This window comes from Saccostrea echinata, unplaced genomic scaffold (assembly GCF_033153115.1).
Source record: "Saccostrea echinata isolate AGI-Se365-2 ecotype Australia unplaced genomic scaffold, CSIRO_AGI_Sech_v1 ptg000029l, whole genome shotgun sequence".
Classification (NCBI taxonomy): Eukaryota; Metazoa; Mollusca; class Bivalvia; order Ostreida; family Ostreidae; genus Saccostrea; species Saccostrea echinata.
The window spans coordinates 13,900,771-13,919,046 of record NW_026889778.1 but is presented as its reverse complement, the minus strand read 5'-3'; the positions used below and the strand labels follow the sequence as shown (position 1 = coordinate 13,919,046).

The 18,276-nt window shown below is 32.4% G+C and overlaps 1 protein-coding gene across 2 annotated transcripts; it reads right to left on the bottom strand.

Annotated features, from left to right (window-relative positions):
• Positions 1–250: 250 nt before the first annotated feature.
• On the bottom strand, positions 251–8,887 carry LOC133194533 (uncharacterized). Of its 2 annotated transcripts, none has more exons than XM_061330477.1 (2): positions 8,748–8,887; positions 251–2,108 (listed from the first exon to the last, which is right to left on the bottom strand). In XM_061330477.1, exon 2 carries the CDS (start codon positions 2,100–2,102, stop codon positions 543–545), a length of 1,560 nt encoding a protein of 519 aa, XP_061186461.1. In that variant the 5' UTR covers positions 2,103–2,108; positions 8,748–8,887; the 3' UTR covers positions 251–542. The 2 variants fall into 2 exon arrangements, with proteins under 2 accessions (XP_061186461.1, XP_061186462.1); XM_061330478.1 differs by lacking the exon at positions 8,748–8,887 and adding an exon at positions 4,198–4,263.
• Between the last annotated feature and the right edge of the window lie 9,389 nt (positions 8,888–18,276).

Sequence of the window (18,276 nt, the reverse complement as noted above, 5' to 3'; positions counted from 1 at the left end):
CATCGATGTGGATGATTTCTAAGGAAGCCGGTAGGTGCCAGGTAGAAAAAAATAGTTTATCTGGTGGCCGCCAGATAAATTTCGGGCGGCCGCCAAATAATTATCTGGCGGCCGCCAGAAGGATGACTGGCCGCCGCCAAAGAATTATCTGGCGGCCGCCAGATCTTTTTATCTGTAAATTTATAACGACTGTATAGTTTGCTATATCAGACTGGGACTGCTTATAGGATTTGAATAACAAAAATACATGTTTCTGTGGATTGACTAAAAGTGTCAGTGTATTTCAGTGTTCGATCTGATACAATTTTCCAAATGTTGTCAGTCTGGATACTTGAAAAATTTTCAAGAACTGTACAATTTAAGTTGACTATCAGATTGCAACAAGTAAAAAAATAAAATATTTTAAGTATAGTTATTATGCAATTACTTGAAAAAGTTCCAATAATTGTACATGTTGACTATCAGATTGATTTTTAAACAACCAACAATTTAAAAAAATAAAATGAGTATTATTCTTCTACAGTTTTGGAAATTTAAATCGTTTATTTAAAGTTAATATTTACAAAATACACTTCCATCCCGTAAGAAAAAGTTTCGTCACTTTTGTACATAGGCGCTGTAGGATTCTGATGAGCCCAATATATTCTAAACCCGAGATCATAAAGTTTTCTCATGGCACCAACGTCATAATAACTATGAAATTCTAAACATAGTTGCACTACATTTTTTAGAGCACCTGATTCTATCATTTCGGGAAGACTCTGTCTTTCACTTCCTTCTATATCTATTTTTAGCACATCGATCTTTTTGTCTGTATGCCCTAATTCCTTCATAATTGTCTTCAAGTTTTTGATTTTCCATTTTAATCCTTTCACCTCGATCTCACTAACTTTATCACCGAGTCCAACTTGATAAAACATGATGTGTTCCGAATGTTTATAATTTCCGACATTCATACTCGGATCAAATGAAAATACATCACATCCGTACGTTTTCTCCATGTCTTCGTCAAAAGAGAAGTCGTTACTTATTCCAATTGAATACACTATACAAGGTGATTTAGGGCGGAAGCGGAAATCATGACACACGTCCCATCCTCCGTCCACGATATTCCCTAAACGAATCATCTGTTTGCAAAGAATCTGATGCTTTGAAATATAATTGACATACATCTTTTCATATTTCAAACCTTCCTCTTTACTTAGAGAGCGTATTCCAAGTGGAGCTATATTTGGTAAATTTATTTCCTGCGAAATCGTATTCGATTCTCGTTGGGACAATGATGTAATGTTTTGATTTTTCAAATACATATTTATGGTAAAACACTTCGATTTTCTTTGTTTTCTCCTACTGTATTCGACATATTCCCAGTTTCTGTCGAACCAATATATGACGTAATTAGAAGAGTGTAATTCACGTAATGCTGTAAGCAACATAATGTAATCTTCCACCTTTTCCTTGTTTGTATCATAGTGAATTTCTAAAATAATTTGCTTTATATTAGCTACTTTTACACTTTTGCTAAAATCTAACAGAAACGGAAAATCACTAGATTTGATTTTAAGAATCACCACGCTGAGTTCTCTTTCGTAGTTGTATATAATTTTATTAAATCTTAAAATGTGTGTATTTTTCCGCTGTTCCATCTCATCCCCATAGAAGACAACGCCACACTTGTATTTGGCATGTATCTGTTCAACGAACCTATCACTTAAATCATGATTATAACTGTACACAACACAACCTAAACTCGGCGTCACACCGCCATCCGCGCAAATTCGAACACCACCGTAATCCACGTTCCCAAAACGCTTTGGTTCCGTACATAAAGCTTGAGGGGAAGTGACATAACGTTGATATAAACATGAGAGCCTATACAAAGACATTTGATGGAGCTGCTCATCTTCTGGTATCACAATGTCCGATGTTTCTGACCAATGTAAACAGTGGTCATGGTAAACTGCATTGAACCTGACAACGTTGTATATACAGACTGTGATGGCGAACAACAGGGATAGAAGAAGGACTTTTCTGTACGGATTTTTGGATCCACCTCCTAGAATATAATTGTAGAGATTCATCGACAGTCGGCTTGACCTCATTTTAGTCTGGAAATAAAATAGACACAGTAATTAATGTCTGACGGATGTGGCATAGCTGAGAAATCGAGAGGTACATGTACTATGCCTAATCTGGAAGGGAGATTTTCCCCAAAATACAACTATGAAGGTAGCTAGGTCATGTGGAAAGCATTGAGCGGAAAAACCTGAACAACATCCCGGTCGAATTGTTTTGTTTTTTTTTTTTTAATTTCAAAATGCTATGTAGAAAAAAAATCAGTCTTGTCTGCTTGACTTTGTTATCCTGGCTTTAAGGTACAGATGTATGTCTTGAAAAGCGAGTTCTATTTAAATGGCGTAAGCCGTCAGTTTACTTAAGAAATTAATAGATGTGAAAAGTAACAGTGTAGCTAGCTTCTTCCATTGATATTCAATTATTTTTTCACTCCAGAGAAAAAAATACACATGTAAAGTAATTGTATATTGTGTAGATTTCGAAAAACGAACAGGTAGTATCAAATGACTTCGACAATAAATGAATATGAATTACCTTTTTGTTGGGGTGGGGGGTAGGGGAAAGTGACGCATTCATGACTTAGCAATCAAAATGTTTTCAATGAACATGTTAAGACATATTTTACAGGCTCATTAGAATATTATGGAAATCAATGAATCAAGTAAACAGAGCAACATCCATCCAGAAAAATCCTCCGATATTTTTTTTTTCAGTTTAAGTTTTATGCTACCAAATATCTTATTCATTTTAGCTTTATGCTTCCAGATATCTTAATATTCATTTTTAGCTTTATGCTACCAGATATCTTATTATTCATTTTTAGCTTTATGCTGCCAGATTTTATTCATTTTTAGCTTTGTGATGCCAGATATCTTATTAAATTCATTTTTAGCTCTATGATCCAGATATCTTATTATCAATTTTTAAGCTTTATGCTGCCAGACGTCTTGTTATTCATTTTTAGGTTTATGCTGCCAGATGTCTTATTAAATTCATTTGTAGCTCTATGCTGCCAGATATCTTATTCATTTTTTAAGCTTTATGCTACCAGAAAACTTATTATTCATTTTTAGCTTTATGCTACCAGATATCTTATTATCCATTTTTAGCTTTATGCTACCAGATATCTTATTAATTTTTTTAGCTTTATGTTACCAGGTGTCTTATATTCTTTCACTGTAGGTTTAGGTCACCAGATTGATTTATGGTTTCTTAAAACGGAGGCAAAGGATTTGAGCTGGAAAACCTAGCAAATATTACTCTGGCGATTAAAAAAAATTTCACAACATGTCACGCAAGCTTTTTACAAAGAAAAATCGTTTATATTATTCAACCATTTCCTCGTGTACATGCCACAGTACTGTGTGTAGTACGTAAAAGATTCACCAAAGTGATTAATGAAAAAACATGTCCGGTTTTGTTATCAAGGGATCAAATCATTCAAATCGTAAAAAAAGAAAAAAAAGTATATATATATATATATATATATATATATATATATATATATATATATATATATATATATATATATATATATATATATATATATATATATATAACTGTTTAACCAAAAATTAATATTATGATACAAGATCAATTAACAAAAGAAAATCAAGAAGCAAAATCACCTAAACATAAACGATTTAAGTCCCAAAATATCCAAGATATACCTATTTATGAAGCAAGTCAGCCAATATAGAATGTATCATTTCTCCGTCTTGTCTCAGAATAATTTTCACTTCATTAGCGAACTATTGATAATGCCATGGCAACCGATCATGGATTAATATTCCACTTGCTTCAGACAATTATTGAGCGCCTCAATCTTCTCACATTACCAGCACGGCCCGATATTTATATCTTGTCACGGCCTGATAAAAAACACATATATATTCTTCTTGAAATACTGCATCGGCAGTTCTAAGAGGTTAAAATACCTAAAAATCAATACGGGAACTGCATTACGCTGCCCTGTTTCGATTCTCAAGGGCATGACAACTCGATCTTTACACCTCTGACAAAGAGAACTCCACTATACGTAATATATACTGAGACAGCAAGTTCTTGTAAGTAAACTAAGAGACACACGTGTAAAATCCCATAAAACAAAGAGAACCCTACCTTGATTTCTTAATGTAGTTGTGTACAAGCGAATCTTTCCCCATATAAAGCAGTCTTGAATCTTCCACCCTAATTAACACTGCTGAATGTGTCTCTGTACACAACACGATCAATAGCTCGAAAGGTCATGGTATAGACATTTGCTTATGCAGCGATAATGGACAGCATGTGTTAAAAGTTACGGTGTACACGTACAACTTTGTTCCTGGTATACAATGTATATATTTCGGCAGTCTACATGGACTAACCCGGGGAGGGAAGGGGTTTAGGATTTTCTTGATATTGAATAGATTTTTCGATCTCCTTTAAGTGCTTTTTTTCGGGGAGGGGGGGGGGAGGGCTAAGGTTGATAAGAAAATTGGATTGGATATAGACTTTTCTCTTCAGTATTAACCCCCCCCCCCCCTCCGCCATTTATATTAAATAAGAATGTTCATTCTTATCGATGTTACTGTAATGTTTAACAGCACATTTCTCATTAAAATTTATTTGATAAAAAAGTGGCAAGTGGGGGCACTAAAAATGACCAACGACACGAACAATGTTTTACTAGTAGATCCGACACTTAGATACACTGTGTTTTGGTTTTTTTTAAAGCATAATGAATTCGTGAATTATATGTAAAGTTTAAAGCAGTTTCCCTCCTTTCCCTCTAAACATGTCCTCTTTTTAAGTAACCCATCCTTTCTTTACTGCCTGCCTTTTCCTTGACTTTAATAAAATCAAGATTTACACCTGACCAAAAAAAAAAAAAAAAGAGAGAGAGAGAACACCTTGACCAGCCCTATCTTTTACAGATTACAACCGATTTAAAACAGTATTAATAACAAAAGACCCACATAAGACCTCAATCCAACGGAAATAAATGATCTAAGCTTAACTGTTCAACCCTTACAAGTATTTTAAAACCTCGATTACGGAAACCTCAGTGTATATTTTTGTACACTGACAGGAAATTAACACAGTACAGGAAATACTTTTGTTGGAGTTTCTTTCTAGCCTGGTTTAAAGTCCACGAACAACTTAATACTGGAAAAAGAAATTTGAGTAAATTCTAGGTTAATACCAGTTTTGGTTAGGAAAAAAATACAACTTGATACGTGAAATAAAAACATACACGCTAAAATAAATTGGTTATCTGAACTATAGATACTAGTCTGGTACGTCATAACATTGTAAATATTTCTTGTTTTGTTTTGAACATATTTTATTGAGTACATCAAAAGGATTGGAAACAAGTTCTTTACAACTTACAATGTTCCTCTCCTTGTATATAACAATTTGTCATGCAAAATAGAGGGAAAATAATACAATTAATACAAGTGAAAAATTAAATAGCATAGCAACTAGAGAATCTACATATTTCGTCAATAAATTTATGAACAGCAGCAAAAATACAGTTATTTATCTTTAAAGGCAAATTAACATCACCACATAATTATAGATTTATATCAATAGTAACCAATTCAAGAGTGAACAAAGCGATTAAAAAGAGTGTACTTCTTGCATTGGATTAATTTTTGCATACAAAAAAGAAATGGTACACATCTTCATTTTTTCCACATAAACATAAGGGACTATTTATAATGTTTCGTTTATAAAGATCATAATTTAGTATACAGTAATGTCTTAGCTTAGTATGAATGATATTGGTGTATCGCTTACCAAACGAGAAGTATGATGGTGGATTTATAATTTTTATTATCAAGTTTTTTAATTTCGGAATGTTTTGATTGAGATGGCTTCTCTGACCTCTGTTTTTAGTAAATTCCATTGTTTTGCAGCATCAGGTACGAAAGAGTTTCTAAATAATTCTAATCTACACCTTGGAACAATATAATCTGTTTATTACGGGTATTGTATAGGGATACATGCTCACGCTTATTGGGGACAATACATGTATCATGCAAATACTCAGGTACTCTTCTCGTGTGAATTTTGAACATACACTGTAGTTGTCATTTTTGCAATATATCGCCTGGTTTTTAAAGTTTCCCAGCCAGTTTCAGAATATTTCTTGTCACATATAAAGTTTTACAAGTATAATAAATTCATTTTTATGGCTGATAAGAAAATTGCTTAAATAACGTCACGTATTTCAAAAACTACATGTGTTACAACCGATTCTTGATGCGTAAGACGATAGATTTAATTCTCATTGCACTGAAAATTGATTTAAAATTTAATTATCCTAAATTCCTTTAAGATTACTGACCTTATTATGTGAAACTGTTGCATGCTACTCAATCCTCGATAGTTACCACTGAACTATAAAATGGCTGTTAAATGTTTTTTTTTTTTTTTTTTTTAAATCAGATCGAAGTACAACAATACGGACAGTCCCTTTAAAAACCAAGTCTTTGAATATAAAGAAATTTAGCTCAATACGGTTGTAGTAATAATGAAGTATTTTAATTCATTTAGATAAAACGTAATAGTTTATTACATGTACAATCTGCGAAGTTTTGCAATCAAAGACGTAAGACTTTCTTAAAAGATTGAAACTAGTTGGAGTTGGAGGAAATGTCGATTTTAAAGTCAAAATTTAACAAGAGGCCCAAGGGCCTTAAGGTTCGCCTGAATATAATTCATACAACCTTATAAATGATCTAAAGAGATACAGTTTGATACTTACTTGTACATAATAAAACAAAATAATCTGATGGATTTGTTGCTTAAAAATAAATGAAGTATGACGATCATGCATTGACAAAATTATTAGTCTGGTAATCAGTATAACAGCTCAGAATGCAGATCTATTTACTTGCCTGTATGTGTCAATACCAACTAAACTCGATCACTATCACCAAACAACACAATAATGTGTAAGCATAAATCACATTTATCGGAACATGTTAAGTGTATCTAATGTCTTTGCACAATCCCTGATTCATTGGCATCTCTTTGTCTTTGAATAATATGTGATGTACAAATATAAGATTTTTTTCTCCCATTTTTATTCATCTATTATTTACAAGTCTATACCTGACCTTAAAAAAATCTATAACAGCACTCTTTTGTTTTTACATTAAAAATTCTTGCATGAATAAAAATTCTTTTCATTGATTTACTTACCAATTACATTATTTATAGTGATAAATTATCATATAGGTGAATAGATAAGGAGAAAAACTTTTCTCAAAGTAGAGTACAGATTCTCTACATGATCGTACCCAGCACCATAAACCCTGACCCACTGGTCATGAATTTCACAAATCTGGTAAAACAACCTTGCTCATTACAACTTTACAACTTTGTCCTCTGTTTGCGTCCTATAGACCCCCAAGGACAGAGAATTAGAATTAATACATTTTCACTATATGTTGAATAGAGCCACGCCTTAACTCTAGAACCCCTGACCCAGAGGCAATGCGTTTCACAATTATGGAAGATGGTACACTTCCTCATCAATCTCTATCGCTGAATACGCTGGAGCAGAGGAGAAGATTTTTCAAGAATAAACGCATTTTTACTATAAAATCCGTAAGTCTGGAACCCCTGATCCAGAGGCCATGACTTTCACAATTTTGGAAGAGCCACTCTTGTTCATCATAATGCAACCACTTAATGTATCTGCTAAAGAAGAAGATGTTCAATGGGTTTATGTTCAAGAGTCCCGCCCGAACATTCACTAGAACCCCTGATCCAGGGACGATGAATTTCACAACATTTATATGAATTTCACTCTTGCTCATCATATCTATGCACTTAGTTCGTCTGCTAAATATCTAGGCGTAGACAAGAAAATTTTCAGTGAATTTATAAATGCATTTTCAATATATGGTTAATGTAGCCCCGCCCCATAACACCGGAACCTCTGACGCAGGGACCAAGAATTTTTAATTTTTCAGAATTAATATTATCTGATTAATACTCAGGAGCATGCAGAATTAAGAAAACATTTTCACTATATCATCAATAGAACCCCGCCTTAACACAAGCCCCCCCTCCCCCCCCCCCCCCCCCGGGCAGAGATAAATTATTTCAAAATTTTATTTCCCTTTGCCCTTCGATGCTTTACCTTAAATTTGGCTGTAATTGGCTTAGCGATTGCAGAGAAGAAGCAGAAGATGCTGAAATTTTAACGCAAGACGGAGGATGCAGGACAAAAACATATAGCAATAGGTCAGGCCAAGTTGAAAATAATGTTCGTTTGCCCTCTCCCGACTCAGGATGAGAAAATTGAGTCGGTAGGTATACACAAAATTTCAACATGAATGCTGAATTTTCAAAATCTGTTTTCCGGAATGCATAAAAAATAATTGTTTCCTGAAGATAAAAAAAAAATTGAGTTGGGCCATTTTAAGCCAATCGGTCGGGAGAAGGCAACCAAACAATTTTTTAAAGATGGCCTGACACCTGAGTGACTCAGGTAACCTAAAAAGTCTGTGCGGCTAAGAGACAGGAATTCTTTTATAAAAGACGTACGGTATAGACATTTGAAGTTTCTTATCATTTTCAGTAGAATGCATATGTACAAAATTAACAATAATCAAAATGCATTTCTACACCTACAAGTATCCTTGATCAATAATAATCAACGAACAAACCTGACGTTGCAGACGACCGGATAACTTCCTTTTTCTGTCTCCGATAGTCAACTATAGTCAACCCCAAAAAAATCGCTGCTCAATCTCCTTAAATTATCTAAAAGATTCACGTTTTTTGTGACATGCGATCGATGGGACGTGGTTTCTTGTTCTTACGCTCCTATAGATTTATTGTGTCTTAATTTGCCTCAAATGTCCTCGACAAGACATGCCACTTTCTCAAAAATGTGCAAAGGAATAATGTGCTGTGAGCATACATATGAATCAGCGCACTCAAAATGTAGCGCAATCTTAATGCAGTCATAAATTAGCGCACTTGAGTGGCCAAAAGCACAAATTTAATTTTAAATCATGCATTAATTAGCGAGGACATGAAGTGTTCAGCGCGATTAAAATCACCGCTTCTTGACCCTTGTATAGAATATCACACTGCTGTTTTGATCTCGGCCCCGGTATCAGCCCTCGGATGATCTCGGCCCGCGCCCTCCGGGCTGATACCGGGGCCGAAATCAAAACAGTGATGTAATGTTGTTTATATCATATATCTTAAACCAAAGGCAATAAAAGAACAAATATCAACTAAAGATGTTTTTTTCCCCACAAAAAGTTTTATTAAATTTTGTTTCAAGAAATAATCTTTATTTTCGATGTTCATCAAGTACGTAAAAATGTTGCTTGACGAAGATGATTTATCATCTAGAGAAAGAATTTGTCTGATTTGGTCATTAGAAAGATTAGACATGGTGTATTGAAACATTATATCATTCCAAAGCACATTTATTTAGATTACAAAGATTTAAAGGTCCCAAACATTAGAAAACGCTAGCCTACTTTCACTTTGGATCCTTACATCATGTTCAACAAGACGTTACAGGTCTGGGATTTATAGTAACTGTTTGTTATACTAAAATTAGATCCGAATCTTTTTAAAACCATTATTTATTTATGCTATAATATTGAGAAAACTGTTTATAAAAAGTGCGCCTATTGATGGTGTTTATGACTTAAGGTATGTCACTCGTCAGCTTTTGAGAAAAGTTCGGTCAGAACCTCCACAACACATTTGAATTAAACTATGCAAATTATACAATATTCAATTTAAAAACTGCTCACAAAGTCATAAAGGAACAAGATTTATGGGTGACTATTTTTTGTGGTGGAAGGATATTTAGAAGAAATTCTTCAAATCTACACATTTGTTACAATTAATATCTTGAAACTTTAGCCCCATTTACTCAGAGAGTATTTCCCGTTATTATATGCTAGGGATATTAAATATAGGTTTCAATGTATACTTTTAAAACAAATTTTACACATTCACTCAACAGACTTTGCCAAGAAATGAAAATATACTAAAGAAGTCAAGATGAAATTTACACTGTTTTTTTTTTTTTTTTTTTTTGCCCAAAATCGCAAATTTTGACCAATATCTCAAACTTTTCATCACTGACCCCAACTTTTTCTTTTATTATTTTAAACTACACGGTACTACCAACCAATCAGCATTAAAGTCATAAAAAGTTTGATACAAGAAAATATTTTATTGCCTATTTAGATTTTTAATACCCCAAATATGATTTTTAATGCAAAAAGGTCACACAATGATTTATGCGCATTAATTTGCATGATTTGTTCAATGATACATATTATTCAAGCTATTTTACGTAAAATAAGATCATATTTATTGCCATGATTACATCTGATAAAATATGTCTAAAGATAAAAGATTAAAGTAACCTTAGAGTCACAATTTAAGTGCAAAAAGGTCAAATGAATTGTACCATTGCTCAGTAAGATGCACACTGACTCTTAATTTTCTCTGCGATTTTGAATCATGCTATATGTCATTGAGTACTTATCTAAAATATACTTCTCAAGAAATCCCTGATATAACTAATTTCACGAGTGACATACCTTAAGAGAGGTAACTCTGTTTCACTTAAAACAACAATTCATTTGCTTTGACAGTAAGACAACCAAGTTTTTTCTATCGTAAGTAAAACAAACATGCAGTTACTATAAATCTCAAATCTGTAAGTTGTAACGTTGTAACCCGGTTCGATGATCATCTTTGTAACACACTGTATATATATATATATATTATATATTTTGATCTCGGCCCTGGTATCTGCCCGATTGGATGGTATCGACCCAAGCCCGGGAGACGATGACTCACAAAGCCCAATAGGTGTGCATCAGGGCTAGATAAGATAAGATAATATTTATTTAAAAGTTACTGCGAATTTATTAGAGACTGTTTTTAACATAGAAGTCAATTACTTAATACTACATAAAAATTATGTACTAAACATTATCTTGTGAATTTCAATGGGCCTTTGCCAATTATCGTAATTGTGTTTGAGCCAATAAATATTTGTACTTTGTATTTTAAGTCGGATAAGACAACAAGAAACACTAGCTCTGAAGAGCTATTTTTCCCACTAACTACATGTACTAGGTATATGATATATTCCTGGACAAAATCCGAAAAAATGAAACAAGCATTGATCAAATTATTTTGTAGAAACCGAGAGAGGGTGATTATACATGTAAAGGGTGATGGTGGTTTAGTAATATACATTTTTTTTTTGTTAAATATTTTGAATTTCTGTCGATTTCTACATCTAAATGTAAAGTAATAAAGTAGGAAAAACTACGTTTGTAAAGAAGACAACACTCGTCTGTATTCAGTGCATCTGTGGGTGATGATTTAAACATTATAATGATTCATAAAACAAGCAAATTCAAAGAATTGTGGTCCCCCGCTGTCTTAGTGGATGGGATGTCATTATTTATGGCATATTGTAAATGTCTTATTTGTGTGTCCTGTCTTGCCTGTGCATTATACAAAAAAGACATAAATTATTGAATTTATAACAGTTATGACAAAGATTATAGCTTCTCAAATTAAAAAAAAAATCAAACTACATCAAACTTCAACATCAAGGTCATGAGGTCAATGAGGTCAAATATCATAATAAAATCCAAAAGGTCTTGTCACAAGTAATGCACATGTGAAAAAAATATCAAAAACCAGAGTATACAATCGGAAAGGTCTTGAAACAGGTAATGCACATGTCAAATGTAAATGCTATATCTTCTCTCAGTCAAAAGTTATCAGTAATGTTAAAATTTTTGAAAATAAGGTCAAACATCAAGGTCACGTCATAGGGAAAAATTTTATGGTACATTTGTAAATGTTTGTCCCAGGTAATGCACATGTCAAATACAAATGCCCTATCTTCGTTCCTTCGAAAGTTAGCAACACTGATAAAATGTTTGAAAATTAGGTCAAACTTGAAGGTTAAGGTCACGGGGTCAAATCTCATAGCACTTTCGGAAACATTTTCACAAAGGTAATACACATGTCAAAAATGAACGCCCTTTTACATGTCATTCAAAAGCAATTACCAAAGTTAATTTTTTTGAAAATTAGGTCAAACATGAAGGTCAAGGGGTAAAAAATCATAGCATGATTGGGAACGTCTTGACACAGGTAATGCACATGTCAAATATGAAAGCCCTATCTTTTTTCAATCAAATGTTATATACAAAGAAAAAGTAGGCCAAACTTCAAGTTCAAGATGTCAAAAACCATAGTATATTCGGAAAGGTCTTGTCACAGGTAATGCACGTGTTAAATATGAAAGCCCTATCTCTCCTCGATCAATCAAAAGTTAAAAGCAAAGACAAAATGTTTTGAAAAGTAGATCAAGGTCATGGGGAGTATATTTGGAAAGGTCTTGTCACAAGTTATATACAAGTATAATATTAAAGCCAAATCTTAAAGCCCATAACTTTTGATTGCTTGGAGCAATGGCTATCATAAGCTTATTTCACACGTGTATTCCTTGTGACAAGGCCTTCCTTTTGGGTACCAACATATTTGACCTCTTTACCTTGGAGTTTGACCAGCTTTTGCAAAACTTTACCCAACTTTAACCTTGACCATAGGTTTTGAACAGCTCGTGCTAGGACTTTCATATTCCTCATTTGTATTCATCGTGATTTCCACGGGTGGAAATATGTTTGTCCTCTTGATCTTGACCTATGAGTTTGACCCACTTTTCAAAAACTAACTTTGGCCATAACTTTTGAACAGGTAGTACTACGACTTTCAAGTTTTACAGGTATACACTTAACAAAACTTCTAAGTGTTCACTCTAATAAATGTATTTATTTAAAAACTACATGATGGAATGGTATGATATTTTCAACTTATTATAACCAATGAGTCTTCTCAACAATTGTTGAAAGAAAATCACTTATCACCGTTGAAAACCAATGTCCCGTGACGAAGCTTAAAAACAATAAATCTGTACTTTTCGACACGTGCTTTGCGTAATTATCTTCTTTTTGTGATCATTATCAATTTTTAACAACTGGTTTAACTAAAAAACACAAAACATGGGCATAATGACCATTGAGGAATTAGGGAGAGCCGTTGGAATATTGATATCTGGATCATCCTTAGGATACGTTTTACTAACTTTTATTTTACTGTTTATTTGTCCTTGATTTTATTTTTGAAAGTTAACAACCAGTATAAAATACATTTAAACACATTTTCCTATAGGTTATGTCTCATTTTTATCGCCAACTTATCCAAATTTGAAAGCTTTCGACAAAATTTAACGAAACCGGAAGTGATCTGGATCTTCGTCTGAGGCCAAGGTTTCGCGTCAACACCAGGTTAAAAAATTGTTACATGCTCCTGAACCACTTTAGAAACATTTAAATCGGCAACTTCAATGGTAACAGAATGGCAACAAATTGGTGCCCGTGGCAGTCCAATATCATCTCAAGCAGTCTGAATCATCCTTAAAGAGGTACACTTACGTGCGTAACGCCCAAGGAGGGTCTGAGTGTTGACAAAAAGGCATCTGTGTGATGCACTAGCCTGCCAAATACCCGGATCTGAATCCCATTGAACACATTTGGGACTTTCAAAAGGAATGTCCAAGCCCCCCCCCCCCCCCCACTCCACACAATTTCAACGGTTTAGAAAGATCCATGCAGTAGGTGTGGCAGCAGATAGGTCAACCTCCTATTCAGGGGTACATGGTATCCACGAGAAAAGGATGTCTTGCAATAATTTGAACGAGTGGTGGTCTTACTCCATAGAGATTATTTTATGTGAATTTTCATTTTGAGGGTACATCATGTCCTTGACACTTTGCTTTAAAGTCTGACGAGATACTTACATGAAATTTACGCAACATCGAACTGAAATATGCATCATCAACCATGAATTAAAGAAATTATTTATTGTATGCATTTGTTCTTTATAACTTAAAAAATATTAGGTGAACACTTAGAAGTTTGGTTCAGTGTATTTCTTGTGACAAGATTTTCTTTGAATATATATATATATATATATATATATATATATATATATATATATATATATATATATATATATATATATATATATATATATATATATATATATATATATTTCAAATTTTTTTCCCAGATCCTACTTATTAACAATTTTTGATATATATATATACTAATAAGTTGGCAGCTGCCAGGGATGGGGCCCTGACTAAGCTTCATTACAAGTATAACATTGTAATTACATGTACATGTTGAATTTTCTTGATTTGAAATTAGCATTTCGTAGAATACTTAGATAATATGTGCAAACAAAGTAATAAATATAATTATACAACTTTAAACGAACAAATACTGTATAGCTGTCAGGAAAATCATCGGTATTTTACATTACATATGTAAACAATATATATTTACGATATATAGAAGGGAGGTAAATCTATCACCTTCTCAGAGTCTCTAATTTTACCTCCCTTCTTACGTACGTCCCGAGGGCCTGGTCCCCCTCAAAGACATAAACATCTACATTTTTCTTAATAATTTTTTGAAAAATAAGGAATAATTTGTATTTCCCACAGCATGTAAAATTTCAGAATACTTTAAAATACAAGATTTTAAATTAAGTAATATTCCTTCTGCTGTTTCATCAACATTTTCTAATCGACAATACATTTTATATTTATATATCTTAAAAGCCACAAAAGACAACAGTAAATTATATATGACAGTGGTTTCATTTCTAACATTGTAAAAACCAAAAATTATGTGTTTCCATTTTACATCAAAACCTAGAAAATCACTCACTCTATTCCATAAAAGCTGCACATTTGCACACTCAAAAATTAGGTGCTTTGAATTTTCTACAACTTCGCTACATATTTTACATACGTAATTAGAGTTTTTGTTTATCTTGCTTACAAAATAATTATTTGATAGTATATTATTTATTAGCTTATAGTTAAATTCCGCGATTTGTTTATCTTTCATTAACTCTATCTTATTTATATAGATTTTTTCCCAGTCGCTTTTAAGTATATTAAACTCTTTATTATATATTTTGCTTGCACAACTGGAACTTGAAATTTGCTCTTTAAAAATTCATTATAAAAGAATTTTGTTGAATATTTATTAAAGCATGGCGTATTTAATGACATTTCCTTATAATGCTGACACACATTGAAATCATATTTTTCTTCATATTTCTTGAAAATTGATTTTATTATTTCATATTCACATAACCAATTACTCTTATTGATTAATATCCCTGCCATTTCATCTGGTGATTTTAAAGTCCCATTTTCGGAAAATATGTCTTTAACAAACAATATACTGCTCTTAAGCCAATTTTTAAAGAAAATTGTTTTTCCTTTATATAAATATCTTAGATTTGATCATATCGGTTGTTTAAGAAAATTTTCAATATTGAGGTTGTTTTGTATATGTTTGCATGCGTTGAAGCAGGTGAATACTTGTTTATAGAATAAAGGCATATTTTGTATTATTTCGTAATTTTCTATTTTATTTTCCGTTGTATTTATCACATAATCGATATCTATATTTATTGGAATACAGTAACTATTTACGTAACTCTTTATGCAGTGACCTGTTTCTTTCAATCTACGAAGCCATGTGGCTTTTAGTGCTCTAAACTTAGATTCAATATCAGTTATCCCTAAACCACCATCCTTAACATGGCCAACCATTGTGTTCCTTTTGATCCGATCAGTTTTATTCCATATAAAATTGAATATTAGTCTATTAATGTTTTTAATATAACTTCCATTGGGTGTTTCCAAAACACTTGCTATGTAAATGAGTTTTGCTAGCGCTAAAGAGTTTATTATAGTACATTTCCCAAATATTGTTAATTTTCTTCTCTTCCAAGATTCAAATAGAGTCTCTATTTCATGATAGACTTTCATCCAGTTCTTATTATAACATTCAATTTTATCGTGACCTATATAAATACCTAGACACTTTACTGCCTCGTTTGTTACTGTAATGCCCTCTATTTTTCTAAAAAGATTTTTTAAAGGACCAAGAAGAATGCATTCAGTTTTATTAATGTTTATTTTAGAACCTGCATGGATGCAGAAATTGTTTATAGTTTCCAAAGCTTGTTTCAGAGATTCAACATTTTTTAATGTCAGTGTCATATCGTCAGCATGCTGTAAATTTTTTACTTCTTTTCCCATGTAATCAGCTTGAAAACCTTCTATACTTTCATTCTCTTTAATCTTAATAGACAAAATTTCCGCAACAAAAAGATACAAAATGGCTGATATTGGACAGCCTTGTCTAATTCCCCTTTTCATTTTACATGTTTTTGAAATCCATCCATTATTCTTTAATCTAAAGATAGGGCTGTAATACAGGGTTTTTATCCACTTTAAGAAATTCGGACCGAAATTAAATTTTTCTAAAGTTTTGAATAAAAAATTCCATTCGTCTGAGTCGAAGGCTTTTTCAAAGTCTAAAAATAATAAAATTCCTTCTTTGTTATAGCTTTCACAATAATCAAAAAAATCTAGTATGAAGCGGGCATTCAATCCTATAAATCGGCCTTTTATATACGCTGTTTGTTCATTTTCTATTTGCTTGTAAATAATCTTCTGTAATCTACGTGCAAAAATAAAGGCTATAATTTTGTAATCTGTGTTAGTAAGACTAATTGGTCTATAGTTTTTTAAAAGATATTTTTCCCCTTTTTTGTGTATTAGGGAAATAACTGCGAGTCTTTGAGAAAAAGTCATTTCTTCATTCAAGAAAATTTCCTTTAACATTTCATAAAATAAAGGGGATAATTGATTCCAAAAACATTGATAAAATTCGCTTGGTATTCCGTCTAGTCCAGGGGCTTTATTTGATTTCATATTCATAACTGTTTCTTTACATTCAGATATTGAGGGGAAAACATCACATATGTCTCTATCCTTGTTAGAAAGTTTATTTACATTACAACCGTCTAAATATAGGTCAATATCATCGCTCGGCACTAATTTTGAAGTATAAAGATTTTCATAAAAATCACACATTGCACCAAGTATATCATCATCATCGCTGAGAACATCTTTATCGTTTAAAATTTCTTGGAGGACATTGTTTGTTTGGTGTTTCTTTTCTAAACTTAGAAAATATTTGGTATTTTTTTCACCATCACTAACCCATTTTGCCCGTGATCGGATTTGTGCCCCTCGAGCTTTTTTATCGTATAAGTTACTTAATTGATTTTCTAGAATGCGTTTTTTATTCATGTCTATTAAATTATGAGGTGAATTTTCAATTTCCGTAATTTCCTTTTCAATGTGAAATATTAATTGTTTATAGGTTTTTTGACGTTTAATGAAAAAGATATTGATAAATCCTTGATCGACCGTTTCAAGGACTCCCACTTATCAATAGGCGTGCCTTCTCTTTTACTTATATCTTTGATCAATTCGTTAACTTGTGATTTATATTCATTACACTCTAAAAGTGAAGTATTAAGTTTCCAGTATCCCCTTCCTCGCTCGTTATTATGTATTGAAAAATCAAATTTTAATATTCTATGATCTGACATTCTGGTGCCGTTATTATGAGTACCAGGAATTCTACGGAGACAAAGTTGTTTTATTTTCATCAACAGAGTTGAACTAATAAAAATATAATCTATGCGACTCTTGGGGACGTTGTTTGCATCACACCATGTGTATCCATTAAGATTTACATATTTATCCTTCCACAAATCTGTCAATTCCATATGTTGAAGAATTTCTTTTAAAACCTTTGAACTTTTATCATTATTAATTCCGTCCATTTGACAATTAAAGTCTCCACATAAAATAATATTACTTGCATTGGTTGAATTATTTATAATAAATCTTTTCATACCTTTAAAAAAAATCAACCCTGGATGTTTCTTTGTTTGGCGCATAAATGTTTATCAAACTATAGGTGATATCACCAATATTAATATTAACCATTAGTTTTCTGCCATCACTGCTCCTATGTATACTATTTATATCCACATCTATCCCTTTTCTAAATAAAATAGACACCCCTCTGCTAAACGCAGAGTCAGAGAAGCAATGTATAGACTTTCCATTCCAAGCACAATCATATTGAAAAACATTTTTTTCAACAAAATGTGTTTCTTGAATTAAAATGACATCAATTTTTGTATCATAAATCCAACTATAAAATTTATCTCTTT

What these genes read in the sequence shown, in the direction of transcription:
- LOC133194533 (XM_061330477.1), bottom strand. Translation starts at nt 2,102, where the DNA reads ATGAGGTCAAGCCGACTGTCGATGAATCTCTACAATTATATTCTAGGA.